The 26,888-nt window shown below is 51.1% G+C and overlaps 1 protein-coding gene across 3 annotated transcripts in view; it reads left to right on the plus strand.

Moving 5' to 3' along the window:
* The window catches only part of ACE (angiotensin I converting enzyme), a 110,410-nt gene extending 84,917 nt beyond the window's left edge, over positions 1–25,493 (plus strand). Inside the window, exons 9-26 of one of the 3 annotated variants that reach the window (XM_019523599.1) lie at positions 12–211; positions 6,079–6,223; positions 7,587–7,685; positions 8,167–8,289; positions 10,850–11,061; positions 11,698–11,834; positions 12,151–12,309; positions 13,665–13,752; positions 14,378–14,521; positions 16,617–16,808; positions 17,803–17,900; positions 18,671–18,843; positions 19,569–19,792; positions 20,325–20,469; positions 20,901–20,999; positions 22,123–22,245; positions 23,378–23,565; positions 24,464–25,493. In XM_019523599.1, the coding sequence (XP_019379144.1) occupies positions 12–211; positions 6,079–6,223; positions 7,587–7,685; positions 8,167–8,289; positions 10,850–11,061; positions 11,698–11,834; positions 12,151–12,309; positions 13,665–13,752; positions 14,378–14,521; positions 16,617–16,808; positions 17,803–17,900; positions 18,671–18,843; positions 19,569–19,792; positions 20,325–20,469; positions 20,901–20,999; positions 22,123–22,245; positions 23,378–23,565; positions 24,464–24,648 (2,734 nt within the window). In that variant the 3' untranslated portion in view covers positions 24,649–25,493. Of the gene's footprint in view, positions 212–6,078; positions 6,224–7,586; positions 7,686–8,166; positions 8,290–10,849; positions 11,062–11,697; positions 11,835–12,150; positions 12,310–13,664; positions 13,753–14,377; positions 14,522–16,616; positions 16,809–17,802; positions 17,901–18,670; positions 18,844–19,568; positions 19,793–20,324; positions 20,470–20,900; positions 21,000–22,122; positions 22,246–23,377; positions 23,566–24,463 lie in introns of all 3 variants that reach the window. The other 2 variants (XM_019523600.1, XM_019523601.1) reach the window with 2 other exon arrangements.
* Positions 25,494–26,888: the final 1,395 nt, after the last annotated feature.

The following is a 26,888-nucleotide window of genomic DNA, read 5'->3' on the forward strand; positions in this document are numbered from 1 at the left end:
ACCACAGTCACCATGGAGCAGCTCTTCACCGTCCATCATGAAATGGGGCATGTTGAGTACTATCTGCAGTACAAGGACCAGCCTGTCACCTTCCGCAGTGGGGCCAACCCTGGCTTCCATGAGGCCATTGGCGATGTTATGGGCCTGTCAGTCTCCACCCCCAGCCACCTCAAGAAGATTGGGCTCCTTGACCAGGTCGTCCAGGATACAGGTACAACGACTACCCCTAGCCGCAGGTGACACAGACACAGTGCACAAAGAAAACCGGGCTCTTTCTGTGGACTAGAGGGAAGGAGAGGACAGTGCCTGAAGAAGTGACTGCAGCTTGGGATGAGACCTTTGGGCTAAAGGATGCTCTACAGAGCAAGCACCCTCACTGGGTTTGCTTTGAGGTCTCAATAGGAACTGGGTGCCTGAATGCCTGTGGAAACTGTCTGCCCAAGTGCTGTGCCCAAGGTCACCCTAGTTGTCTATGGCAGGGAATAGGCAGACAAGGTTCTTTGGGTAAATCTGATCTTTTATTAAACCAACCCAAATAGTTAAAACCCAAAGAACCTTGTCTGCTTATGTCCTTAGACCATCACAGCTACAACCTATATCCCTATGGCAGGGAATGGCACTTGGGTCTCCTGTATCTAAGGATAGTGCCCTGAACCCTGTGCCTGCCCTGCACAGCTCTCTCTCTCCTTCTTCATGGTGTATGGGGGTAATGGGGTTCTGTTGGCTTGGGAAAGCCATGCTGCTACCTCTGACTCTGACACCTAGGTTCACCTGAGGCTCCAGGGTGAAGGGGTTCCAGCTGGCATCGTACTCCTGGCTGTCCCATCCCACCCTCTCTGCACTCTGAGATCATTACACATTGGCAGCATTTTCACCCAGCAAGATTATCTGAGTCCCCTGTTAAACTGGGGGTGAGGACGGGGATAGGGATTTCTCCCTTCCCCTCCCTTTGCTGCCAAGAGAACAGAAAATTCCCTTGTAAAAGGCTCTTTTGGGGCTGGAAGCCCTTGGCAGCCAATTAATCCCACCCCCAAGGAGATGCCAGCTCCCAGGGTGGGGCTTGATGGCACCATTCACATTCAGCAGAGCTTGGCAGGATACCTCTGCAGCACAAGGCAAGCAGAAGGAACTAATTCCTTATGGGAAATTGCCAGATTGGAGAGGATCCATCCCAGACCTGGGTTTTACCAGCTCACATGTGGAGCCAAACCAGAGTAGATTGAGCCAAACGCATTTGCAAACTGCTACTGTGAGCTGTGGCTTCTTTGCAAAGAGAGGAACGTTTCTAAGATCCAGTGACTATGACAAGTGTTTATTCTGGGAGTGATGATGGATTGATGCCATCAGGTTGGAACTGCTTAAACACAGTCGGCAGTCCCTGCCCTGCTTCCCCACCCCTCCCCACTCAAAAAACCTATGGCTTCAATGGGGATGGGGAAGGCAGGGGCAGAACACACAAGCAGAGTGAACTGGGTGATGGCAGCAAATGGCACATTAGAGCCATGGCTATTTTTGGAGGGGGGCTAGTTAGGATGGGATTGGCTTAGTATAGGGATCTCAAATAGAGCTGTGCAAAATTTGACTGGCAGTTTTGTTTCGATGCTGTTTCGACTCGTTTCAAGCTCAAAACAGCAAAATGGAAACAAAACAGAGAGCTTCAAAACAGCCTCAAAACAACATGAAGCAAGTCAAAATGTTTTGAAATTTTCAAATATTTCGAGTTTCAAAGTCAAGCTGGGCTTGCCTGCAGGGAAACAGAAACTAAAGTAAGGAGAGGGAGGGGGAAGAGAGGGGAAAGAGTGCTCTTATTATTGACTGTGTAGCTGGCCAGCGACTGTCATCCTTCCCTGAGGTCCTTTCCAATCCCAATGCTCTGGGGGAGGGATGGAAAAACTGCATAAAAGGCAGCATTGTTTGAACTGCCCTGCTTTCTGCCTTGGAGTCAGTTGAGTGAGGGTGCACCTTAACACACACACAGTGTCACCCACCCATGTCATGAGTTTTGCCTGTCAGCACCTAGAGGTGCAGGGCCCCAGAACCCAGACTCCCCCTGTACCGGTTTCCTTAACAGCTTTGTGGCCGCAGCAGGGCCTAGCCGGCCTGCAGTTTTCACCCTCCTGTGCCCCAAGACAGACACAGTCCCACAAGCACCTATGACACAAGTTTTGCCTGTCAGCAGCCAGAGGTGCAGGGCCCCAGAGCCCCTGCACCTATCTCCTTCAAGGCTGGCAGGGTTTGTGGCCTTAGGAGGGGCTAGCAAGCCTGCAGTTTTCACCCTGCTGCGCCTTAAGACACACACAGTGTCACCCATATCACCCACGTCACCAATTATCAGTGATTTGGAGGTGGGGGTGGAAAGCACACTGCCCAAATTCACTGATGACACAAAGATGTGGGGAGAAGTGGGTATACTGGAGGGGAGGACAGAATACAACTAGATCTAGACAAATTACAGAGGTGGGCGGATGAGAATAGGATGGAATTCAATGCAGACAAGTGCAAGGTGCTGCATCTAGAGAGAAGGAACCTGCAACACACCTATAGACTGGGGAACACCCTTCTCAACAATACAGTGGCTGAAAAGGATCTTGGAGTCACTGTTGACTCCAGGATGGACATGAGTCACCAATGCGAGGAAGCGGTCAGTAAGGTAACCGCACCTTGTCATGCATCCACAGATGTATCTCAAACAGGTCCAAGGAGGTGATCCTTCCCCTCTATGCAGTGCTGGTCAGGTCGCAGCTGGAGCACTGCATCCAGTTTTGGGCGCCGCACTTCAAGAAGGATGTGGCTAGCCTTGAGAGGGTCTAGAGGAGGGCCACTTGCATGATCAGGGGGCAGCAGGCCAGGCCCTAGGAAGATAGACTAAAGGGCCTGAATCTATTCAGCTTCCACAAGAGAAGAGTGAGAGGGGCTCTGGTGGCCATCTATAAACTCACCAGGGGGGACTAGAGGAAAATAGGTGAGGCTCTGTTCCCCCGGGCACCACCTGGGATAACAAGGAATAGCGGCCACAAATTGATTGAGACTAGGTTCAGGCTTGATATCAGGAGGCATTACTTTACAGTTAGGGCTGCCAGGCTCTGGAATGGGCTCCCAAGGGAGGTGGTGCTCTCCCCTACCTTGGGGGTCTTCAAGAGGAGGTTGGATAGATATCTGGCTGGGGTATTATGATCCCAGCACTTGTTCCTGCCCAGGGCAGGGGGTTGGACTTGATGATCTGTTCAGGTCCCTTCCGGCACTAGAAACTATGAGTTTTGCTTGTCCGCAGCTTGAGGTTCAGTTTCCCCCAAACCCTTGCACCTATCTCTTTGAAACCTGGCAGGCTTCGTTGCCTCAGCAGGGGCTAGCAGGTCTGCAGTTTTGACCCCACTGTGGCTTAACACATACATGTGACATGAGTTTTTTGCTTTCAAGACTTTGAGGTGAATTTTCCCTGAATTCCCTACACCTATCTCCTTGACACTTGGCAAGCTTCATGCCCTCAGAAGAGGCTACCATTCCTGCAATTTTCATCCAAATCAGGGCAGAAATGACAAAGTTATAGGCTGTTTCAAGCTTCCCCATTATAGCCTGTGGGTGAAACGTCAAAACAGGGTTGAAACAGTGAAACTGTTTTGACGAAACAAAACAGAACAGCAGTTTCGAATCGAAACAAAATTCAAAACGAAACGCTGTTCTGTTGAAACATCAAAACGCAAGTCGAAACAGAATGGTGCTGTTTTGCACAGCCCTAATGTCAAACTCATTTGGCCCCATGAGCTAGTTGAGGGTCACTGGGCCTGTCTGCAGGCCCACATGCAGCACCCACAGTGCCAGGATCAGCCTGTGAACCACATGCAGCACACGCCAGTCCCCTCCAGGGCCTACTGTGCATGTAACGTACACACAGCACAGGAGATCTGGGGCATAGGCTGTGTGCAGCACCCCACCAGACTGGCCCTGCATACTGTCTCTGGGACCAGACCAGATCAGGCTTCAGGCTATCTGTGTGTAACCCCAGGAGTTGCCCATGTCTCTTCATTCTCTGCCCCAATGTGAGATGCAGTAAACAGAAGCAATGCTGGTAACATTTCACTAGTGAGAAGGAAGGATGAACCTATCCAGAGTCCATGCCTTGTGCCACATGCAGTGCCAAGTCCAGCCCACACACAATCCCTGGGGCCAGTACTTGCTGCACATGGTTTGCAGACTGGACTCACTGCAGCACCATGAGGTGCACACTACATGTGGTGCCCCACAGGACCAGCCTTGTGTACTGGCACTGGCACAGCCTGATCCAGATTGGCCCTAGAGCCAGCACAGAGAGCCAGTCCTGTGCAGGTGCCATATGCAGGACATACCCTGGACTGACCTCCTGTGCTGCATGCCAGTGCATGCCTCATGCAGCACATGGGATTGGTTCAGAGATCCATGGGCCAGAGCATACAGCTTTCTGGACCAGATCCAGCCCATAGACCCTATGTTTGACACCCCAAACTTAATGGAAAGGAAAGGGGGATGGAACAGAGAAGGGGAGAAGAGGAGAAAAGGGGTAGACTTGGAGTGAAGGGACTGTGAAGGGAGAAGTGGGAGGGTTGGAGCACATGACTGCTCAGCCCAAAGCTGAGGAGGTCCTGTTTAACTGTAGGCTGTTTTTCCTGAATGGCCAGAGTCCTCCTCTTGTTTCTTCATCTGCTGCTACCAACTACAGCCTTGGGCTGGCTCCTCTGGGACATTGTACTCTAAGGCTGCATAGTGGGGGTGGGAGGGAAATATCCCATATGGTTGTAATGCCCCAGAAGGGGAGATGTTATCCTGTTTACTTGGCTCTTTCTGGAGGGCAGTGACCATCCACGATGCTGTCAAATTAGTGACCTGTGAGGGTGTTTTCTAAGTTGTTAACTTTGTGCGCATTCTGCTGAACTTTGTGGGGCCTGGATATGGCCTTTTGACATCAAGCACCATAGAACCACCTGCCACACAGGAGTGGGCAATTATTTTGACTGGAAGGACACTTTAGGAATTTGGGTGAGCTGTTGATTAATTAATACTAACTGACCCAGACTTGTCCGCCCTATACCCAGTGGATGGGATGGGGCTGTGGGAAGGCGAGGAACAGCATCTAGGAATGGGACAGGTGGGCAGGGGCCAGGGATGGATCATGGGGCAGTGACAGCATGGGACTGGGGCCTGGGGCAGAGCCCCAATCCACTGCCTGCAGGGCAGGAGTGTGCAGGGAGTGGATCATGGCTCTGCCCTGGGCCCCAGCCCTGCTCTGTCTCTGCTCTGGGATCCTGGCCCTTGCCCTGGCCCACCCATCCTACTTCTGGATGCCACTTCACACCAACCGATGGCCCCATTCCATCTACCCAATCGAGTGCATCCTATCTGGAGGGGTCTCAGCAGGTTTCCATGGAGACCTTGCCCACCCACTCTATCTGGCGTCCCTGGTGGTAGGTGTGGGGAGACGGATCAGGGTGCCCAGGCAGTAGGGCCAGGTCTGGGAGTGGCGGAGACACTAGCAGTAGCAGCCAGAAGGAGCCACCACTGGGGCTGCCAGGAAGCAGATTCTGGCCGTCGTGCTGCCCCTACCCTGCCATGTGCCTGATGATAGCAGGATCAGCTGCATGTCCCTTCCTGGGCTGTCCCTTGCATTTAAGCCAGATGGGGCCATGGGACCCTCCACAGGCTGGACAAAATCCCTTAGTGGGCCATATTTTATCCACCCCTACTGTAGACATATATGGCCTGGTTCCCTATATCTGTGCCGTGTGCCCTGTTTCTTACACAAATGGAAAATGGGCATGAACCACTACCACAGCTGGAAGGGGCCAGGTCCATGTTAATTGCTTTTCCCACCATAAATCCAGGCCAGCTAAAAGGAATATCTAGTGCCCCCATTAGTGATAGAAAGGGGCATGTCAAACCCTGAGTCTTAGTTACAGAGCCTGCACTCCTTGTCCAAGGGGAAGGCAGCCCCTGACGAGCTCTGAGTTGCCATGGGGCAGCTGGGTGCTCTCTCCAGGAAGCCTGGATAAAAGCCTGCCTTTAGCAAAGCCCCTTTCCTGACATGATTAAACTCTGATGTTCTTGTAGAGAATGACATCAATTATCTGCTGAAAATGGCCCTGGAGAAGATTGCCTTCCTGCCCTTTGGGTACCTTATTGACCAGTGGCGCTGGAACGTCTTCAGTGGGCGTACCTCACCAAACCGCTACAACTATGACTGGTGGTACCTGAGGTAAATGGGACCATGCTGTGTGTGTGTGTGTTTGTTGTGTGTGCATGCATGAGTGCACAAGTGTGTCCAAGCACTTTTGTGTCCAGAGGAATGTACAGTGCATGCTTATATGTGTGTTCATTTGCACATGTGTATTGTTCAGGCATCTACCTGTGTGCATGGGGTTTCTGAGTATGCATGCATATATATGTGCATGATATGTATCCAGGTTGTAGCCGTATTGGTCTTAGAGACAAAAGGAATCAGAACTCATGGTAGAGGGGCTATCTTTTATTACACCAACTAGATTTTTGCAACAACAAACAAAATCTTTTATTGCAGACTTTTGGGCACAAGCACTCTTCTCAGGCATAGGAGAAAAGATTATAAAGTTCTCCTAGGAAGAAATGAAAGTTCATATTTCATAGGAGAGTTAAAGATGTGGTAAAATCTCCTGTTTGGATCTGTTCATTTTATGCAGGTTAGGCTCAGAGAAAAGTTGGAATAGTCTGTTTACCTCAAGGTTGTTTGGTGTGTGTATGATAGGCATGCATGTATATTAGACATGCATGCATATACATGTGTGTTTGGTGAGTGTGCCATGTATGAGCACTCAGATGTGCACAAATGTGTGAATAGGACAAGCTTTGTGCTGCTGATTATTTGAAAGGTGTGCAGTGAAAACAGGCTGTGATACCCCCTGAGCTGCCCATGTATCTTCATTCTCTTCCCTGATGTGAGATGGAGTAAATAAAAGCAACACCAGTAACATTTCCTCATAGAACATAGGAGCAGGAACAAACCTGTCTGGAGAAGACAAAGCACTGCCCCAACCTCACACCGAGCCCTTTCAGGGCGGCATCACCTTTGGCCAACTTGTATGACTGCCCCAGCTCTCCTGATGCCTGGCTGGGACTGGAAGTGGAGAGACCTGTGACCAAGTCTGTGTTGCAGGATATCAGAAGACACACAAGACAGCTCATCCTTGGTCTGGGTCAGGTGGGTGGGTGGGCAGCTGATTGAACGAATGTATGTGTATGTGAATGGATAGATACATAGGTATGTATGTGATAGCCTGATATGTTGGTTGGTAGGTGGATAGACTAACAGGTTTAGGATGCCTCTATGTGCAGATAGAGCAGTGGGTAGATCTATGGGCAGATGGATAGACAGAAAGCTGGACAGCATGTGGAAGGAGAGGTGGAACTATGTGCTATGATTTCCTACCTAGATATGCATAAGCTTGTCTCCATTGTGTTCCCCTTTCCTTCCCTGTTGCCCTTCTATACTCAGCACTCATTAACCGTTGGTGTATCTGTTGCCTTCTTCCTGCCTCATGCAAATACTCATTATTCTCCCCTCACTTTCCCCCCTTTGTTTACAGAACAAAATACCAGGGAATATGTCCTCCTATTGCAAGGAATGAAACCAACTTTGATCCTGGTGCAAAGTATCATATCCCTGCCAACACACCCTACATCAGGTAGGAGAGCTGCAAGTGGCAACATTGACATTCCTGTCACAACCAGGGCACAGCATGGGCAGGGTATGCAAGGGCAGTGGGAGGCCATGGGTTATTCCTGGGGTGCAGGACAGGGTTGTGTGAAGAGCCCAGGTCTGCAAGGGCAGGGACTAAAGGACAATACAGGACTGAGCCTGTGAAATGCATGCAGCACCTGCCTCTGGCCCAAGTGCCCTCATTTCACTCCCTTCATCAAAGCAAAACCCACTGTTCAAGCTTAAAGATCAGTGGTCTCATCAGGCTGCTGAGCCAACCCTATGAGGGCTCTTTGTTGCTCAGAATGATTTGAAAAATGAGAAAATGCTGATGATAGGAAAGGGCATCACAACCCCCAGAGGTACTTTGTCGGGGGCTGGCACCTTCTCCCAGAGGCAGACAGCTGCAGTCACTCTTGGGGCCCATCTCTTAGTTTCCCATGCTGTGACACCTGCTCTCTTTGCAGATACTTTGTGAGCTTCATCCTGCAGTTCCAGTTCCACAAAGCCCTGTGCCAAGCTGCCAACCATAAAGGCCCCCTGCACACCTGTGACATCTACCAGTCCAAAGAAGCTGGAACAAAACTCAGGTGAGAGGGATAGGGAAGGGGAAGGTGCATGTGTGTGTATAGGCATCTGGGAGACAAAGGTGAACTACTCAGACCAGAGTCCCAGCTCCAGCAGTAAGAATACAAACAATCCCACTGGCAGACAGCAACCTTTCTCAGAAGCATCATCTCAACTCCCCATAAATATCCCTGGTGCAATGGTTCAACTGGGAAGTATGTGGTGATCTTACCCATTCCGGGGCCAAAGGGCTGGGATACTCTTTATTCCTATGGAAGGACTGACTGGAGAAGACTTGCTTTTAATTCAAGTGCTGGAATTATTGTTTTTAAAACCAGAGATCCCTGCTCCAGGTCCAAGCACAGGAAATGGGATGGGTGTTTATGAGAAAGAAGAAGCTTCCAGACTCTTGGACAGGGGATTGTGTGGGTGTTCTGCAAATCTGAGAGTCTAGGGGTAATGTGTTCAAAGATGCTGAAGTGATTTGGGAGCCTAAGTGCCATTTTCAGCACTGATGTAGGCATGTAGGAACTGAGTTTCACAGGAAGGCAGTAGAACTTACTCTCCTGTGAGTACCTCAGTCACCCTTGAAACTAGTATGTGGGGACTTCTGACAATGTTGCTTCAGGCATCTCAGAATATGTCTAGGCTGCCTGAGGTGGTGGTCCTTGCAGGGTAAACTCTGTCCCACCTGGGATCTGAGTGAGGCAGCAGGGTAGAGGATTCAATGCTATTTGAACCATCTGTACTGGTCCCCTGGGTCCTCAGGGAAAGATGGGCCCAGAGCAGCAACAGCACTCCATGCCTGGCAAGCCAGCATCTGGGAGCAAGGAGTCCTGAGGACAGTGTGGAGGTGACAGGCCAGTTGTGTTTGTGTGTGTTTTGAACTGATAGGCATAGGCTGCTGCCCAGAATTGGCACTGCAGTCTGTCTGTCCTGCTGCTGTGACTCACACACAGGATCCCAATGAAAGCAGGAGGCCAATGCTGGAATAGCCACTGGGTGATTATGTTTCATGGATGGGATTTTCCAAGCCACCATAGGTTGCTGTCCTGTCTTCCCCAGCACATGAAGAACTAATGCCACAGCCTGAAGTCAGGCCAGGCCCTACATTTAGGGCACAGACATATTCATCAACTATATGATCAGAAAGTATCACAAGCAATGATCTTTCCATGGTTAGGCTGCAGGGTTCAGAGCCTAATCCCCAGGTGTCTTCTCCAGTATCACCCTTTGGAGGGCTCATCTTCAGCTGTGCTCTTTCAGCCTTTGCTGAGAACCACTAGACCCTTTCCCAGCTGCTTTCTGTCTCCTCTACCCCTTCCAGATGTCAGTTCTTAAAGGGGCTTTGTCCCTAGACAATGCTACCTGTCTCAAGGACTCCCTGACCCTGAATCATAGAGAAGTAGAACTGGAAGGGAGCCCCAGAAGTCATCAAGTTTAACCACCTGCCTAAGGCAGGAACATCCCTATCCAAGCCAACCTATACAAATCCACTGTCTAACCTATTAGCAAAATTATAGTCAACCCTGACACAGCTACAAGACATAACAACCTAATCTGCCACAGGTAAAGCAAGGGAAACATGCAGCCGATATTCTGCTGCTGCACAGGTTATTAAAATATGCTCAAGAGGTCCAAGGAGGAGGGTCATTCCCTTCCCCCACCTCCCCACCCCCACTCCAGAGGAAAGCAAAAATCCCCACAGCCCATACCAATCTTATTATGGGGTAAAAATCCTTCCTGACCCCAAATATGGGTATCAGTCTGACCCTGAACAGTGGGGCAAGATGCCGCAGCCAGGAACCTCTGGGTTTAAGTCCTAGCATGAGCACTGGCAGACCCCAGTCCAAATCCCCAGCCTTGGCTGCAGCCAACACCCAATGCATCTGAGGAAGACTTCAAAAAGACCCCTGACACATGTAGCAGTGGAAGGGGGGAAATTGCTCCTGGCCCCATGTGGCAAACAGCAAAGCCCAGAATCATGGAAAATACCCATAGCAGTAGGCATAGCTAGTCCTAGATCACCCCTGGCCGTATCTACACGAGATACTGACTGTGCGTTGGCATTCAGAGGCATCACCTTTCCTTGTATGACTTGCTTTCCAAGCAAATAAGCGGAGCCCTTTGTAACAGCCACCTGGCCACTCCTTTTAATATCAGTCAAATGACAAAATCCTTAGGGTAACTTTGCAAATCTAAGCTGATTTGCTAATCAAGGGACATTGTTCATGGTGCTGCACATGATATCAAATGGAAATGGGGCCTGTCCCAACGCAGTTACAAAGTGAGAGCTGAATGCAGAGTGGAGGGTGTCATCTTCCTAGCAGCATAGGACCATTGGTATCCAGAGGGATCACTGTCTTATAATTGAAGCAGTGATCAATTTAACCATTAGCCAATGCTTGAGTGGAGGGAGTCCTTGAACTCTTCTGTAGTGCCATCCATTGTGATGCCTAGTATGGACAGTGGCCATGAGAATTGAGTGCTTGTCCTTTGCTCCGCAAAGCTCCAAGGTCTGTGGTTCTTGCCCTGCCCCTCTCAGTGTCTCACAGTGGCATTTCTTATTCTGGTTCTCTGCAGTGAAATGCTGAAAGTTGGTTCTTCCAAGCCATGGCAAGAAATCCTGTTCAGTATGACTGGCACCAGTAGGATGGATGCTGGGGCACTGTTGGAGTACTTCAAACCTGTGACAGAATGGCTGGAGCAACAGAACAACAAGACCCAGGAAACCCTGGGCTGGCCAGACTTTGAGTGGCGCCCACCTGTTCCTGAGGGCTACCCTGAGGGCATTGGTAAAGCTCCCCCGCTGTCTCTTTGCCCCAGAGCTGGGTCTGGGGTGGCTGGAAGGGGTGCAGAGACAGATGGAGTGTGACATTGTTAATCCATGTACACATGCAATATCTGCTGGTGCATGGTGTGCTGGGATAGGGAGAAAGAATGCAGCATAGACTGGTCATCAGCTCAGGTCTAGAGATCACTGTGCAATCATGTTTCGCAAGGTACTTCACCTCACTATTAATCATGTGCCATGGGCCACACACAGCTGAAGAGACCTATGGTCTATTCTGTTACAGTAATCCCTGTCCTCCTGATGTAACAGATCATCTTCCCTGTCCTGTCTCTTGATTGGCTGATTGGGAGGGTCTAGAATCCAGTACTTGTCCTGTTGACACCTTGCCCTGTCCAAATGAATAAGGACAGATGCTCCACCATCTCCCACCTGCCTGCTGGCTTCTCCTATCACTTCTCTCTCAGGGGCCACCAGGACAGGAATGCAGATATTTCCCAGGTCTCCATCACATCCCCAGGCTGTGCCTCCAGTGCTGGGAAGGGCTCAGCCATGGAGTTTCCAAAGAGGGGTTGCTCTCTAGAGGGGAAAGTTTTCTTGCCTGTCTCACCATTGTGTTTTCACCCCCATCTCTTCCTAGATAAAATAGCGGATGAAGCACAAGCTAAAGAATTCTTGGCAGAGTACAACCGAACAGCTGAAGTGGTGTGGAATGCCTACACCGAAGCATCCTGGACATACAACACCAACATCACTGAGCACAATAAGCAGATCATGGTATGAAAACAAGCTATAGGCAATAGTCTGACAGTGAAGGCAAAGGCAGGCAGACAACACAGAAAACTAGAGCAGCCTTTGCTTCTGCCAGGGAGCTTCATCCACATGTCAGGAGATACCCTCCTCTAGTATCCTTGCCCATGGCCAAGAGACATTCCTAACTGCTCCTTGTTTACAGATTAGACTTGGTCCCTGGCCAGTCATGGGAAAGAAATGCCTTAGTTGCCCATTGCATGCTGCAGCATCCTTAACAGTGACCTGTGTCTGATGGAGCCCCATGGGGCACTTCCTCTGCTATCCCCTCTTGGTCTTGCAGCTGGAAAAAAACCTGTTGATGTCCAATCACACCCTGCAGTATGGCATGAAGGCCCGGCAGTTCGACTACTCTGACTTTCAGGACCAGAGCGTGAAGCGCATCCTTAAGAAGCTGAGCGACATTGAGAGGGCTGCATTGCCCAAGAATGAGCTGGAGGAGGTGAGCAGGATTGGCAAGAGAGTGCTCTGAAAGCACAGCCAAACATGTCCACCCAAAGGCCCTTTCAGGAGCCTATCATCTACTCCTGACTTGTGTAACATGGGGCAGATTGTAGCTGCCAACCTGGTTCATGGGGAGCCCCTGGAGAGAGTACACTAACTGCTTTCCAAACAGAGGTGAACACCATTTCTGCCTCTAAGGAAGCACTTTTCCAAAGACTATAAATCCGAACATCCAGGCACACTGGGGCCTGGATTCTCCCATAGCACCCTCCTATGAAGAGTGAGGGGTCCTCTAGGCTGCTTTGCGAAGTGCTCCAAGTTGCATTTGTCCTCTATTTTAGGCTGTGCCTGGGCCCTGCATTGATGAGAGAGCTGAAGAAGGAATTGAAGAAGGATGTAGAGACAGGTTGATCCCAACTTGCTGTTGAGATCACAGGGTTCCAGCTGAGATCAAAAAATGGGCCCCAGCTTGTATTTTGTGTGATCTGAGATCGTGTGTTTTTCACCATCCAGATAGTGATTGCACAAAGTGTCCTTCCTTCTGTCTCGATCTCTTTCTATGAATGATATGGCGGTACAAATATAATGCAGCCATAATCATTTCTACCCATCAGCCTGGAGCCTTGGAAGGATTGGGGCTTGTGGGCTCTGGAAGGCTCAGGAAAAAAGCACCTGCCCCTATTAAAATGCAAATTATTTTCACTCGCTGTAAAGAAAATTTAAAAAGTAACAGTGAGCAAGTCAATGCTCAGTATAGAAGTACTTCTCTCAGCTCCCAAGCATGTCAATGTGAAAATCTCATTGTAAAGAGATCCAGGATCTTCTGTTCTGATACAGTCAACAAATGGTTAATAAAACAGTGAGAGTACTGTAATGAATACAGAGGAGTGGGGCGGGGGGAATGCATCTACCACCATTTCTGTATGGAGGTGCCACTGCCAGCTGTATTTCATTGGATCTATTCTGTTGGCACCTCATGAAGATTTCTCCTTAACCCCCATATGGCTGGGTCGGTGCTGTAGGTGCACTTGCTCTGAGGTATGTGAGGGTTACTGGCACTCTGCAAGGTAGGAATTGAGGCCCATAACTCTGTCTGTGACTCATTTATTGAGTCTGGATAAGCTTCTTCCGTCTGTGCCTCAGCCACATCCACATTCACTTCAAGACACACACAGGTCTGCATTTTGGGCAGTGGTGAGACTGAACTCATTTGTGTCCCTAGAGCGTTTGGAGTTCTTGCATGGCAGGCACTAGAGCAGGGTAGCTGGCACCAGTCAGTGGGCAGTGACGTATTCCCATCTTCTACCATGCAAGCAGGAATCCTTGTCTAACGCGATCCAATTTCTTTCTCAGTACAACCAACTTCTCTCGGACATGGAGACCACATACAGCATAGCCAAGGTCTGCAAAGATAATGACAAGTGCTATCCACTGGATCCTGGTAAGTTGTAGAAAAGTCTCCGGAGGACTTTTCTCTGAGTTCTTTGGAGATGCCCTAGAAAAGAAGGAACCTCCACCTATAGGGCAGCAAACTGGGAGGGAAGTTCATGAATGTTTTTAGAGGCCCATGTAATTCTGATGTTAAACTCTGATGTTTAGCTCCAAAGCCTAAAACCCAGAGGAGCCTAGGACCAAGTCAGGCCTGGCACCATTTGCCACTGCCTACTTTGTTGCCATGTGAGAACTGGCATGTCCCCTGCTGGATGAGGTTCTACTCCTGAGCATGTGAAACATAGATGACCATAGAAAACACAGAGGAAACTATGACCAGTGATGGTTCTCCCAGGAGGATTTTAGGAGTAGGAGACCTGGTGAAGAAAAGCAGAGGGAGAACTTTGTTGGGGAACAATCATCTCACCAAGTGTGTTATGGGCATGTGGAGTGGGTTACGGTGGAAGGATTCTCAGAAAGGAGCCTGGGAAGGGGATGAGCCTTGGGAGCTGTGCTCTTGTGCTAAGCTACGGTAGGGGGGGAAGGGAGATCTTCAGGCCTCTCCAGGGTCTGTCCAACAGTGGGAAGGTACACAGCAGGGAGACTGTGAGTTTCATTTTTTTTTCCCTTTGTAGACCTTACCAACATCCTCGCCACCTCAAGGGATTATGATGAGCTCCTCTTCGCCTGGAAGGGCTGGCGGGATGCCTCTGGGAATCAAATCAGAACCAAATACAAGAGATATGTGGAGCTAAGCAACAAGGCAGCCAGACTCAATGGTCAGCTTCCCATTGTGGTGCCTGCTTCTCCAGTGGAAGATGGCCCTCACAGGCCTAGCTGCTCTCAGTCATTCTGCTTCCCTACTCTCCCACAGCCACAGGCCACCAGCTCCCTGCACTCACTCATGAATCCCTTACTCAGACAAAACTCTCTGAAGTCTGACAGATCTATGGGGACTCAGCACTGCTCAGGATTTGGGCCTCAAACAAGATCTAGAAGTTTGATCCTGCTCCAATAGAGATTAATGGCAAATGGATCACAGGGGCTTATTGAAAACGGGGTGCCGAGTGCCATGCAAGCCCCATTGACTTCACTGGGTCCGCAGTGCTTCCTGGAGGGGCTCAGCACCTCCCAGAGTCAGGGGCTGAGTCAGGACTTCAGGGTTTGTTGTGTTATCTTGTGAAAGATCCTTGGCAGCTGCTGCTCTTTCTGCACCTCTGGTATCCAAGTGATGTGAAGGGACCTCCACCCAGTAACGCCCTAACAATTTTTTACTAGCAATGTCCCCATCACTAAAAAATAAGGCACAATAGAGGATGAGGAAAGCAGGCACCTTACCCTGGAGGCCAAGTAATTTCAGACTCTGGAGAAGTGTGGCAATCCCTGAAACATGGCTGCTTTTGCAAAGCTCAGGAAGAGGGTCCTGGGCCTTCCTCAGCCTGAGGAGAGCTCCCTAGCCATCAGGCTCTAGCCAGGCTGGGATATACACCAACAGTTGGTCCTCAGAGCATATGGATCTGTTATAGGGGAGGATTCTTGAGGTAGCTTCCTTGGCTCAAGGGACATCAGCTTGTGTTTGTAGTTCTGGAATTGACATGTTCAGTCCCTGGTGACAACTCCCAACAGTGGTTTTCAAGTAGGATGGCCATCTTAGAGGACATTCTGGTTTTCTGCTATTCTGTCCTCTATTGATACAAAACCCAATGCCTTTATGACATAAAGGCATCTGGTTTCATATCAATAGAGCCACCCTATTCTCAAGCAGGATTATGTGAAAGATTTTCAAGGGTGCCACAGAGCCAGCAGTGCTGCTGTGGCCAGTTTAAGCTGCCCAGCATGACTTTGTTTCCAGGAGGGGCATGCTGGGTGGACTGGGAAGCAGCTGCAGCAGGACCCCCTCTCTTGCAGCCTTTCCTGGTCCACCCCACATGCCCCCTCCTGGTAAGAGAAGTGTTGGTGACTGGAGCACGAGTCCTAGGCACCAAACATGGTAAGGATGCTGGAATGGAGGTAGACAGTACCTAAGTTGGCAGCAGGGGTCTGCGAGTGGCATGGGCTCACCCAGAGACCCAGATGAATCTGCCTGGCCAGAGTCAAGGATCCCCTTGCTGCCTGGCCCCTCCTGCACTTCTCTCCCCTCTACCCCCAATATTACTGTGAGGCAACAGCTACTTTGTCAACCCTTTCACAGCACAGCCAAATGAAGGCTTTTTCAACCACAATCTATATGCAGATGAGACCTGCCTATATGGCACCTGTGAAAGGGTTAATGGAGGAGAGGGTGAGTGAGGCTGACATGGGGACTTCACATCAGGTTCCCACTGTAAGCCTGTAGCCCGTGGATGAGCCCAGGCTGTTGCAGGGTAAGACTGTACCTGGACCTTCCACCCCTCCTTCCCCTACTCAGCACAACTCTGTCTCTGCCCCACATATGTGTCCAGGATGCAGAAATAGCTAGTTATGCCCCTGGAACCCAACTGGTGTTGGGTGCCCCTGGTTCCCAACTGGGTGTTGTCAAATTCAGAAGAGCTATGGAGGGGTGTCTTAGGTCTGAAAAAGATAGGAACCACTTATTCAGTGCTGGCTATTCTCAGCGGCTGATAGTAATGCTGCTGGTGTGCTTGGTGGGCTGAGACTACGAACTTTGACAAAGGCAAGTCAGGGTGGCAATGTGGGATGTGGACATTAGGGCTTTGCCTGGTTACAGTGGGAAAAGCAGACAAATAAGGAAGAAGAGTTTGGGACCAGCCACAATGGTCCAAGGGCAGGGCATGATCAGGAACCTCTCATCCCGCAAATGAGGTAGCAGAGATGTGCCCCCCGCCCCAATCAGGCAGTTCCAACGGCTTCTGTTCTCATCCTGCCTTTGGACAGGTCATGCAGACAATGGTGCCTTCTGGAGATCCCTCTATGAAACACCAACCTTTGAAGAGGACCTAGAGAAGCTCTACCTGCAAATGCAGCCCCTGTACCTCAACCTGCATGCCTATGTGCGCCGAGCCCTCTACAACAAATATGGGAAAGAGTACATCAACTTGAAGGGCCCCATCCCAGCCCACCTGCTAGGTAAGGCCCTGCTGAGCATGGATGGGGTTTCTCTCTGTTGGGAAATGGCATTCCCTAGAGGGCACAGATGTCTTAAAGGCATCCATTCCCTGAACCTCAGACCACTGGTTATGGGACAGAGCATTCCCCAAAGCTCAGTGCCACAGTTGGGCCCAGCTTGTACAAAGTGCCAAGGTCAATGGGAGAGTGCCAGGTGCTGAGCACTTCAGGAAATGCAGTCCTGGTATCCTGACTTTGTGTGAACATTATAGCCTAAGCCATGTACCCACAACCACAAAGGGAGTCAGTGGCAGGTCCCAAAGATGGACCTTGGGGTCCTGATTTGTGGTCACCTGCTTTAAGTGATAGGATGTTGGATTCTTGAAGCCAAACCAAAGCCTGGTGGAAGCCAGTACAGCTCTATTACTGCTGATTCCAGGTCCTTTGCTGTAGGGGCTGAGCACTCAAAAAACAATGGCCAGAACCTCCCAGCACCCTAGTGAGAGAGAGTATTGCCATGCTCCCTCCTTGCAGAGATGGAGAACAGAGGAACAATAAGATTGAGTGACCTGCCCAGGGTCACACACAGTCTGTGGCAGAGCAGGAAACTTAATCCAGGTCCCCTTGGCAAGTGCCCTAATCCCAGTGCTCTGACCGATTAGACCCTCCATCCTCTCACTTGCGCAAGTGCAGTTACATTGGTTTATGCCAAATCTTCATTGAACTGTGTTGTACAGCAGCGGAGCTTTGCAGTCACATTATGTTGGGAACGGGGCCATGTTTGGGGCATGTGGAGGGACTCAGACTGGGAGGTAGGAGGGTCACTAGGGAGGGGCAGAAATCGCGCTGTCTTGGTGGAGGGCAAAGCCTTGACAGAAGCCCTTAGGCTTCTTCACAAATAGCCAAGGAAGGTGATGTTCTGGCTTATTAAAGGATTTGGAATAACCATTTGCTTTTGTCCCTTTCTCTTTTTCTCCTTTTTTCTATGATTCTCTGCCCTTCCTGGGTTCTCTAGGAAACATGTGGGCCCAGTCATGGTCTGCCATTTTTGATCTGGTGACACCTTTCCCTAGTGCCACCAAAGTGGATGCCACCCCAGCCATGAAAAGCCAGGTTAGTGAGCCTGCACCATTTAATGCTTTTTCCTTTCTATAGGATGCCCACCACCCTTCTTCTCTAAACCAGCCCAGGACTCAGTGTGCTCTCTGCTCACTAGACCCCACGCTTCTCACACTGACCCAAATCCAAACCGGAAATCAATGGGACACCCTTTTAAGCTATAGAGACAGGATCTTGCAGAGAAGTTGAGTTCTTCTACTAATTCATCCTAATAATCAGGCCATGTGGATCCTTCTAGGTCCAGCCTAGAGGTAGAACAGACTTTAATGGTCAGTGTTAGGCACAAGCTCGGAGCCCCTCATGGTTCGTGTCACTTGCAGCTTCCTAGGCAGCTTCACAGATTGCAGTCTCAGGGAAGTCCCTGAGCCCACAATAGCTATCTTGCATTTTCTGCTCACCTCCCACAGCCAGAATATACTCTTCCCTCACACCTTCCCCCACAGGATAAGTCTGTGCACTGACATCCTCTTCCCCATCACCTCTGGTCACTATCAGAGCTCAGCCCCAGCTCTGCAGCAAGCCCTTTCCAAAACGTATTCCCTTTGCTTACTCACTTCTGCCCTCCCCTTCGCTCACTGTTCTGAGGGCCAGATCCTGCTCCCATACAATAGGAACTTTGCCCCAAGGGGATCAGGATCACAGCCTAAGCTCCAGAGTCAAGAAGTGGAGCTGTGATACCAGCTCCGGCTTCCTGCCATTCATGCGATTGCCAAAGCCCTTGTGTTTTCTCCCACTCTCATGTATGGTCTTCACTGTCTGTGCAGAACTGGACCCCCAAGAGGATGTTTCAGGAGTCAGACAATTTCTTCACCTCTCTGGGCTTGATCCCCATGCCCCAGGAATTCTGGAACAAGTCCATGATTGAGAAGCCATCGGATGGGCGGGAAGTGGTGTGCCATGCCTCAGCCTGGGACTTCTACAACCGCAAGGACTTCAGGTGCCCCTGGGGAGCCAGGGAAAGGGCTGGGAGGTACCGTGCCCTTCAGGAGAGTTGGAATTGAGCAAAGCAGAGGAATCTAGCTAGAGCCTTGGCCAAAAGGCCTGCTGCTGTTGCAACTCCCATTCCCTGGAGTCTGGCACCAGTGCCCACAATATTGCACTCAATTTGGCATTGTTGCTAGTACCCAGATGGCTGTCATACTGGTTTGTGACTAGCTAGGTCCCCTCAAGCATCAGTGGAACTCCTGGGTGTGCCCAGAAGACTCCCAGCAGCTGCTTGACCTGCAGGCTTTTTGCCTACTGCTGTCTGGCACATACCTGAAGCTTTGCCTGTTTGCCAAATCCAGCACCAGGGCCGGGTTGGCCCTCCCTGCCCAGAGATGGAGCAGGGTAAGGAGCAGTGTCATAGCCTTGGTCCAGGGCAGCAGGCAGGTGCAGCTCATCACTGCCTGCAAAAGGATCTGAGCAGAGCACCAGAAGAGCCAGAGAGAAACTGTGCACTGCAGCACAGGGCTGTCAGCCCAGCATGTCTGCAGGACCATAGAGGAACTCTGCTTCAGCCCCTGGGATAGGGATACTGATGTGGGAAATGACTCATTGTGTGACTACACGTGCGTGAGAAAGAGTCTAGGTATAGCACTCCTTCTCCACCCCCATATCTTCTATCTGTCTCTGTCTGTCCTCGCCCTTGTCTCATGCTAGCTGTTGACCTTTGTGTTCTAGGATTAAGCAGTGTACGGTGGTGAACATGGATGACCTGATCACTGTGCACCATGAGATGGGCCACGTCCAGTACTTCCTGCAGTACAAGGACCAGCCCATATCTTTCCGTGATGGAGCCAACCCTGGCTTCCATGAGGCCATTGGGGATGTCATGGCCCTGTCAGTCTCCACCCCTAAGCACCTGCACAGCATCAACCTTCTTCCTCAGGTTGAGGATAATATGGGTGAGTTCAGTCAAACCCATGACCACTCCATAGGTCTCCCATGGACTCAGCAAGCTAAGGCAGCCATGGGAGTCAGGGCAATGCTGGAAGTCATGGCATATAAACTGTCTACTTGGAATGGGCTGCCTCACATCCTCCACATACCCTTGCCAGACAATGGAGCAGCTCAGTAACATGGAGGTATCTGGTCATCTCCCCTCCACGATGGGGGCAAGTGGGATGTTCAGGCAGGAAGATTACGACCAGGAAGTACAGGCACACCTCTACTCTTGGCTGCTTCCTCTCTCTGACCCTTTGATGTTCATCAGAGACTGAAGGAGTGTATGGACCACCCTGGTTCTGAGAACAAAGCTGGGGGGGAGGTGTTAGGCACACAGTGTGTTACACTGTGTTGCAGCAATGCTGGGTCCTGCAATGTCTTGCAGGACCCCTCCTAAGTTCTCCACAGGTCTATGCAGTGGCATTGCTACCAGGCCGTTGACTGGAATGAGTACTGCCTTAACAACTTCCCATCCTCTCTCCCACTCCACAGAGAGTGACATCAATTACCTGATGAGCATTGCCTTGGACAAGATTGCCTTTGTGCCTTTTGGCTACCTTATGGACCAGTGGAGGTGGAAGGTGTTTGACGGGCGGATAAAGGAAGATGAATATAACCAACAGTGGTGGAACCTCAGGTCCTCCTTGGGCTTCATCAGCTGGAGGGGTTGCAGAAAACTGAACTCCTGGACAGCACATAGCTATTCTTGTCTGAGGGCAGGGACTTCACTCTAACCCATGGCCATGCCCTGGCCTGGATAACCCCTCCCCATATATGTGAATGGTCCCTCCTTCCAGTGGGATATGATAGTGCATGACACTCCTTCCCATTTCTTGCTGCAGGCCCACAGCCCTGTACTCTACCTGATCAGCCTCCAGGAGACTGACTAAATCTCCACCTGCTGCCAGGCCACTTCATCCCACCACTGGCCCTGGTCTATTCTAGCTGCTGCCCTCTCCAGTCCTCCTGCCCCAAATGCCCCCTATCCCAGTTACACTAAGCCTCTTGCTTCCTTTTTCTTTCTGGACAGAGGTTCCTAAGCCTCACTCTTCTCTTTGTCCTCTGCAGGTTGAAATACCAGGGGTTGTGCCCACCTGTGCCCAGGTCAGAAGCTGATTTTGATCCTGGTGCCAAGTTCCACATCCCTGCCAATGTGCCGTATGTCAGGTAAGGTACCATGCAAGTCAGCACCCCGTCCTCCACACGGAGCCAAGTAAGAGTGTGTTAAGTCAATCTGTAGGTAGCCCAGGACCTGAGAGGGGTGGGGAACAGTGACCAAGGAAAGGGGCTGACAGTGTGGGACAGGCCTAGGAAGTGTGTATGCACCCCCAGTTTGTGGACCGGACATGGGCTCATTGGTCCTCACCTAATGGGGATTCACCAGGCCTCTGGGCTGCAGTTTCACCACAGTCAAGCCATAAAAACTGTGGGCACCAGAAATGTTCATGCTTAAATGTCACCCTAATGGATAACAATCCCCCTGAGCTGCAGGATCATGGGCAACCTATAAACTTCTGCGGGGAAGGGGGATGCTACAGAGCAATTTATAGTGAGTCATATGCTGGCACAAGCTGTTTGCAAAGAGAGCACCCTGGGGAGGTGATGGGCCATGGCCCCTTAGGTGTGTCCAGTAATAAATATTGGATCCCTTGCATCACTTAAGTCATGGTCCTGAGCAGGGCCAACAGGACAACCAACCTTGGTGCTGACACCTGGGGAATTTTCAGAGCAGAAAGTGTGAGCCGCTAGAATGCCTCCTCCACAACAAGGGGGTGAGAAAACTCATAGCCCCTGAAGATCAGGCTCAGAAATGGACATGCAGCACTCAGAACTTACCCTATGCAGCTCTGGCTGTAGGGGGGCTCCTCTCTGCTCGCAGATACTTCTTGGATGAGTGACTCATGGAAAGTCTGGTGCTGCAGTGTTGTGTGTTCAGGGCTGTATTAACAGCATTGCCAGCGCTCAGTTATTGATGATGTGCACCCTGTAAGGCTGTAGGTCACAATGTGACACTTTGCGCCAAGCCTACATTGTTCCTTACATTGTTGGGCATTCAGCTCCCCCTGTGGCTTCTGCTGGACTGCAGCTCTGCATGTGTCTGTGCACATCCATGTAGCCACACTCTCTGGCCCAACTGAAGACTGATGTGGATGTGGATGTCTGCTCCCCTGGCAACTCAGAGCAAACTGCACATCTGTGAACAGGCTATTGCTCCACCTGACCTGGAAACACCAGAGGTGGCCTATCTATGCAGCCCAGTCCCACTTACATCTCTCTGATGCATTTGCAGGTACTTTGTCAGCTTTGTGATTCAGTTCCAGTTCCACGAAGCCCTCTGCAAAGCAGCTGGACACATTGGCCCCTTGTACAAGTGTGACATCTACAAGTCCAAGGAGGCAGGGACCCTCCTGGGGTGAGTATGCCAGCAGGGAGAAATGTGGGCCACTTCCAATGAGAGGCCACTTCCCAAGGGGTCTCCAGCCATTTCAGCTCCATACTCCAGCTTTCACAACTCTTTGCTAACCCCTGAGAGCTTTGCACTTGTATGATGGGAGGGTAGGCAACTGAGGAGCCAGATGATTAAGTTCTATTCCCAGATCCCCCAGTGACTGCCTGGGAAAGTGACTGTGGTCAGGATTTTCAGACCTGTTCAAGCACCTGACTCCAATGGATTTCAGCAGGAGCTGGGAGCCTGCACACCTTGGAGGGGTTGGGCTTTCTGCAGCCTAGCCCTGAGCAGGTGCAGTATTAAATGTTGATCATGTGCTTGAGAGCCAAGTGCTGCTCCTGGCAGGCAATGATCTGCCCTGAGCTCCTGCCCACCCCTACTCCAGTTACTGACATGGGGAGCCTTAATGTGGCCACTGGAGCCTGGGTGGCTTTGGGCACCACTGCTTAGGTTCTGTCCTTCACCTGGTCCTCCTTCCCTGCCACGTGGTGGAGTTGAGGTGGAGGAGAGAGGGTCTCACAAGTGCCTCAGGGGAAGGGCAGGAGCTGCCTGCCCACCCTGAGTTAGTGCCAGTTGCTGTCACAGAGGAGGCAGCCCTGTCTGCACACATGGGGCAGGTGGGTTGCAACACTGAAAGCTGCCACTAGATGGCAAGTTGGCTTCTGTAAGCACACAGGCTTCTGTTTAAGGAGGTACCCCAAATTCCCTTTTTGCTGGTATCTAGATCTGCCTGTGGGGGCTGAGGGATGAGAAGGACTAAGGGGGCTTTCCCTGAGTTATAGCTCCATGTTCACACCACCTGAAGCCTGTTAGCCAGACTGCCTACCAGGGAATCAGCACCTACACTGCACTTTCCAGGGAATCAGCTGGTACCCCAGACCAAACCCCACATCCGCCTGCCTGCACCCAGCCTTCATCCCCCTGCAGTAGGCTTTTCCTGTGTGTCATCATGGTACCCTCTGGAGAAGGCCCTTGGCACAGCCCAGCACTGAACAGCAGGGGCCAGAGCAGACTCCAAGGGCCACTAGCAAGTGCAAGTACCTCTGGGCAGAGCCTGCTGCCGCAGGGCCTGATGGAGCCGCTTCTGCTTTCACAGGAATGCCCTGAAGCTGGGCTTTAGCAAACCCTGGCCAGAGGCCATGCAGCTTATCACGGGGCAGCCCAACATGTCTGCAGATGCCCTGATGATGTATTTCGAGCCGCTGATGACCTGGCTGGTGGATGCGAACAAGAAGAATGGGGACATTCTGGGCTGGTCTGATTATGACTGGACACCATATACAGGTACTCCCAGCCCCAGCGAGAGGGCTGAGCACCTCTCTCCCACCGGACACAGGGAGCGGGGGTCACATCTGGGGGGCTCAGTCTTGTGGGCAGATCCACTGCCTCAAACTGAATGGGCTGCCACTGTTCTGTCTTCTTCCTTGGGGAGCAGGAAGTGAGGGAGAAGCTGGTGCTGCCACTCCTTGTGTGAATTGCTTTCTCCTAAGCTGTCTTTACAACACCCACCCATAGCCAGAGCTGATGCCCCGAGAGCCATCCAGTCCAAAGGCAGGTGGGAATGAAGCCCTGGAGCCCCTGGAAGTGGCATCACCTCCTTAGATTAGGGCAGAGTATAGGGGTGGGGTTTCTGCAAGGGGCATCCTGGGCCAGTGCAGCTGACTCTTTTCTCCATCCAGTAGCCCACCCCCACCTCCATCTCAATCCTTCCCCAGGGTTTGGGGAGGGTGGGAAGGGGAATCCATGCATCCCCATCAGGACAGCAACAGGCCAGAGCAGAAGTGCCTGCAGCTATGGACATGGGTGGCCAGGAGCATGCTTGCATTACCAGCTCATAGCACTGCAGGCTGCCTCACTTGGCTCTGGAAGGGATAATGTGTTGCAAAGGCTCCTCCTGTACAGGAAGACATGCTCCTGGCAAACCCCTTAGCTACATATTTCCCAATCCTCCAGAGGCTTGTTTTAAAACATTCATTGCTCAGGTGCCCAAGCTATGTGAGGGACCCAGCTGTCTGTCCTGTCTTGGGGCATGTATCTGCTGTATCGCTCCATCCCCCAGTCAAGCACCCCCTATGTGTGACTGCCAACTCCATTCGCCCAAGGCAGGTCTGACCACCGCACATGGATATACCTGCCAGTCAAATGACTTCGAAAGCCCATTTCCTTCTTCTTCCTCCCTTAGCTCGAACAGACTCGACAATCAATTTTCTGGGGATGTCTCTGGATCGCAATCAAGCCACTGCTGGCCAGTGGGTCCTGCTTGTTCTGGGACTGGTGCTGCTTCTGTCCACCATTGTCCTTGGAGTCAAATGCTACTCTGCAAGGCGGACGGCCTACAAATCCAGCTCAGAAATGGAACTGAAATAAGTGATTCACCTTCCCATTTCCCTGCTGTGTGTGCCAGGTGCATGTGTGTCTATACACATGCGTGAGTACTAACGTGTGTATGTGTGCAAAGGGCATGTGTGTGCAGTGTGTACACATTAGCCTGCAGCCTCCATGTGTGTGCACACACACAAGGGCCTGGAGCGTGAATGCAAAGTTCATATGGGTACCTGTGTGAGCCTACTGTGTGTGTATGTGTATGGCCTATGCACTTACATGAGCCTTACATATATGAGTGTGTGTGTGCGTGTGTGTGTGTGCTTGAGAGAGAAAGAGAGAGAGAGAGTTCTGCATTATGCAAAGTGTGTGTGTGTGTATGTGTGCGCACATGTGCCCACACATGGGCCTGGTTCAGGTGGAACATGTTCACTTGCCTCATGGGCAGCTGAGGCAAGAGTGCCAACAGGTGCATAGGACTTTTTCTTCCAATCAGGTCAAAACTCTTTGACTATGCAAGAGCCAAGTGAAAGGTAATTATTTATTCATAAATGTCTGGAGTCCAGGAGGAAAATTTACTTGAGATGACAAGCGGGGTCATGGGGTTTCAGCTCAACCTCCAGCTGATTGGCCAGTCCTAATCAATGTTGCATCAGTGAATTCCCTAATAATCCTAAAGGTGTTTGGGCTGGGGAGGGGGCTCAGGCAGGATCCCAGGTGCCACCTCTGCAGCTCTGATGGTGGGGACCCAGAGGCCCATGTTGGCAGTGGGGTGTGTTCAATGCAAAGGGAGCTGTTTGCTTCCTGACAGTTTTTCTCCTCCCAGCACAGCCACTGCTGACTGTTTGCTTGTATGGAAGAAAATAAAAAGTGTCATGTTTTCTCCCAGGGCCCTGTGGTTGTTATTGCTGGAGGGAAGCATGGGAGCAAGTTGGGGTGCCCAGTGGCCACAGAGCTGATTACAAAAAACTGCACATAATGCAATAAAGCCAAGTGTCCAGCTCACCACACCCCTGCGCCATACCCACAACTGTCATCTGGGACTTCCCATCTCAAGCCTTCCCTCTCATCCCTTCTATTCATGCCCCCACCCACAGAGTAGACTTCCCCACTTCAACAATGCATTGAAGTCTGTGTCTAACTTCAACTCCCAAGTCAATGGATAGATTACTCGCATGCCTCAAGTAAAGCTGGCAGGGCCAGGGCAGCAGGCTAGCCAAAGTGCCACAAGCTGACCTTAGTTACCTGACTCGGCCTGTTTGCCAGGAGCCTGATTTACCCCCACTGGCCCCAGCTGCCTGATGGGTGTGTCTGCCTACTTTGAGCAGCCTCCCTTTTAGTGCCTAGTAGGTTGTTCAACAGAACAGATACCTTCTTCCTGGGCTGCTGACTTCCTGTTTCTGATTTCCTTGGTTGGTTCCTTGTTTCTTGTGCCCTGGGTCCTGTTTCCTGACTTCATCTGGGTGCCTGCCTGCCTGTTCCTGGATCCAGACTGCACTCCAGTGCTCCCAGGCTGCCTAGCCAGCTTCTTGACTCCCTCTGGTTCGTGTTCCATGTCCTTCAAGCTCCTGGCTTGTGGCTTAGCTAGGTGATCACATCCATCCTGATCCCATACAGTTGTAACTGCCTTCTCCAGACCCCCTGGCTAGTGATGCAGGGCTGGATCCCTGCACCTGTTTCTAACACCCACTCCTTTGCCTATGGTTTTACCCAGGGGGACTGGCTATGTCCCAGTCCCTTACAGACTTCGGCCTCATGACTCACTTGCTGCGAATCCCCTGACTCGCAGTTCTAGTCTAGACCCTTGCTTCCCTGACCTTGCCTGTTCCTGATTCCCTGGACTGGGACCTCTTAGACTCAAGCCCTGGTCACTTGCACCCATTCATGCCCCTGGCAAAAGCATATGCTCCTGTGCTGTGCTGTGCTGTGCTGTGCTGTGCTGTGCTGTGCTGAACTGGGGTTGTGTTCCTTCTCACTTTCATCCCAAAATTTCCTTCTGGGTCTTCAGCATGGGTTGGTTGTGCTGGCTCAGGCTACCTGGCCTGCCAGCCAGTGTGAAAGTTTCATAGTTTCATAGTTTCATAGATTTAGGGTCGGAAGGGACCTAGTAGATCTTCTAGCCCGACCCCCCGCCAGGGCGGGAGAACAACAAAAACCCCAAAAACAAGAAACGGGACTCAAATGAGTCCAGCCAGGTAGGCATCCAGCCTCTTCTTAAAGACCCCCAGGGTAGGGGCCAGCACCACTTCCCTTGGAAGTTGGTTCCAGCTCCTAGCCGCCCTAAC

The sequence above is a fragment of the Gavialis gangeticus genome, unplaced genomic scaffold, assembly GCF_001723915.1.
Source record: "Gavialis gangeticus isolate Ggan-Ray unplaced genomic scaffold, GavGan_comp1, whole genome shotgun sequence".
Lineage (NCBI taxonomy): Eukaryota > Metazoa > Chordata > Crocodylia > Gavialidae > Gavialis > Gavialis gangeticus.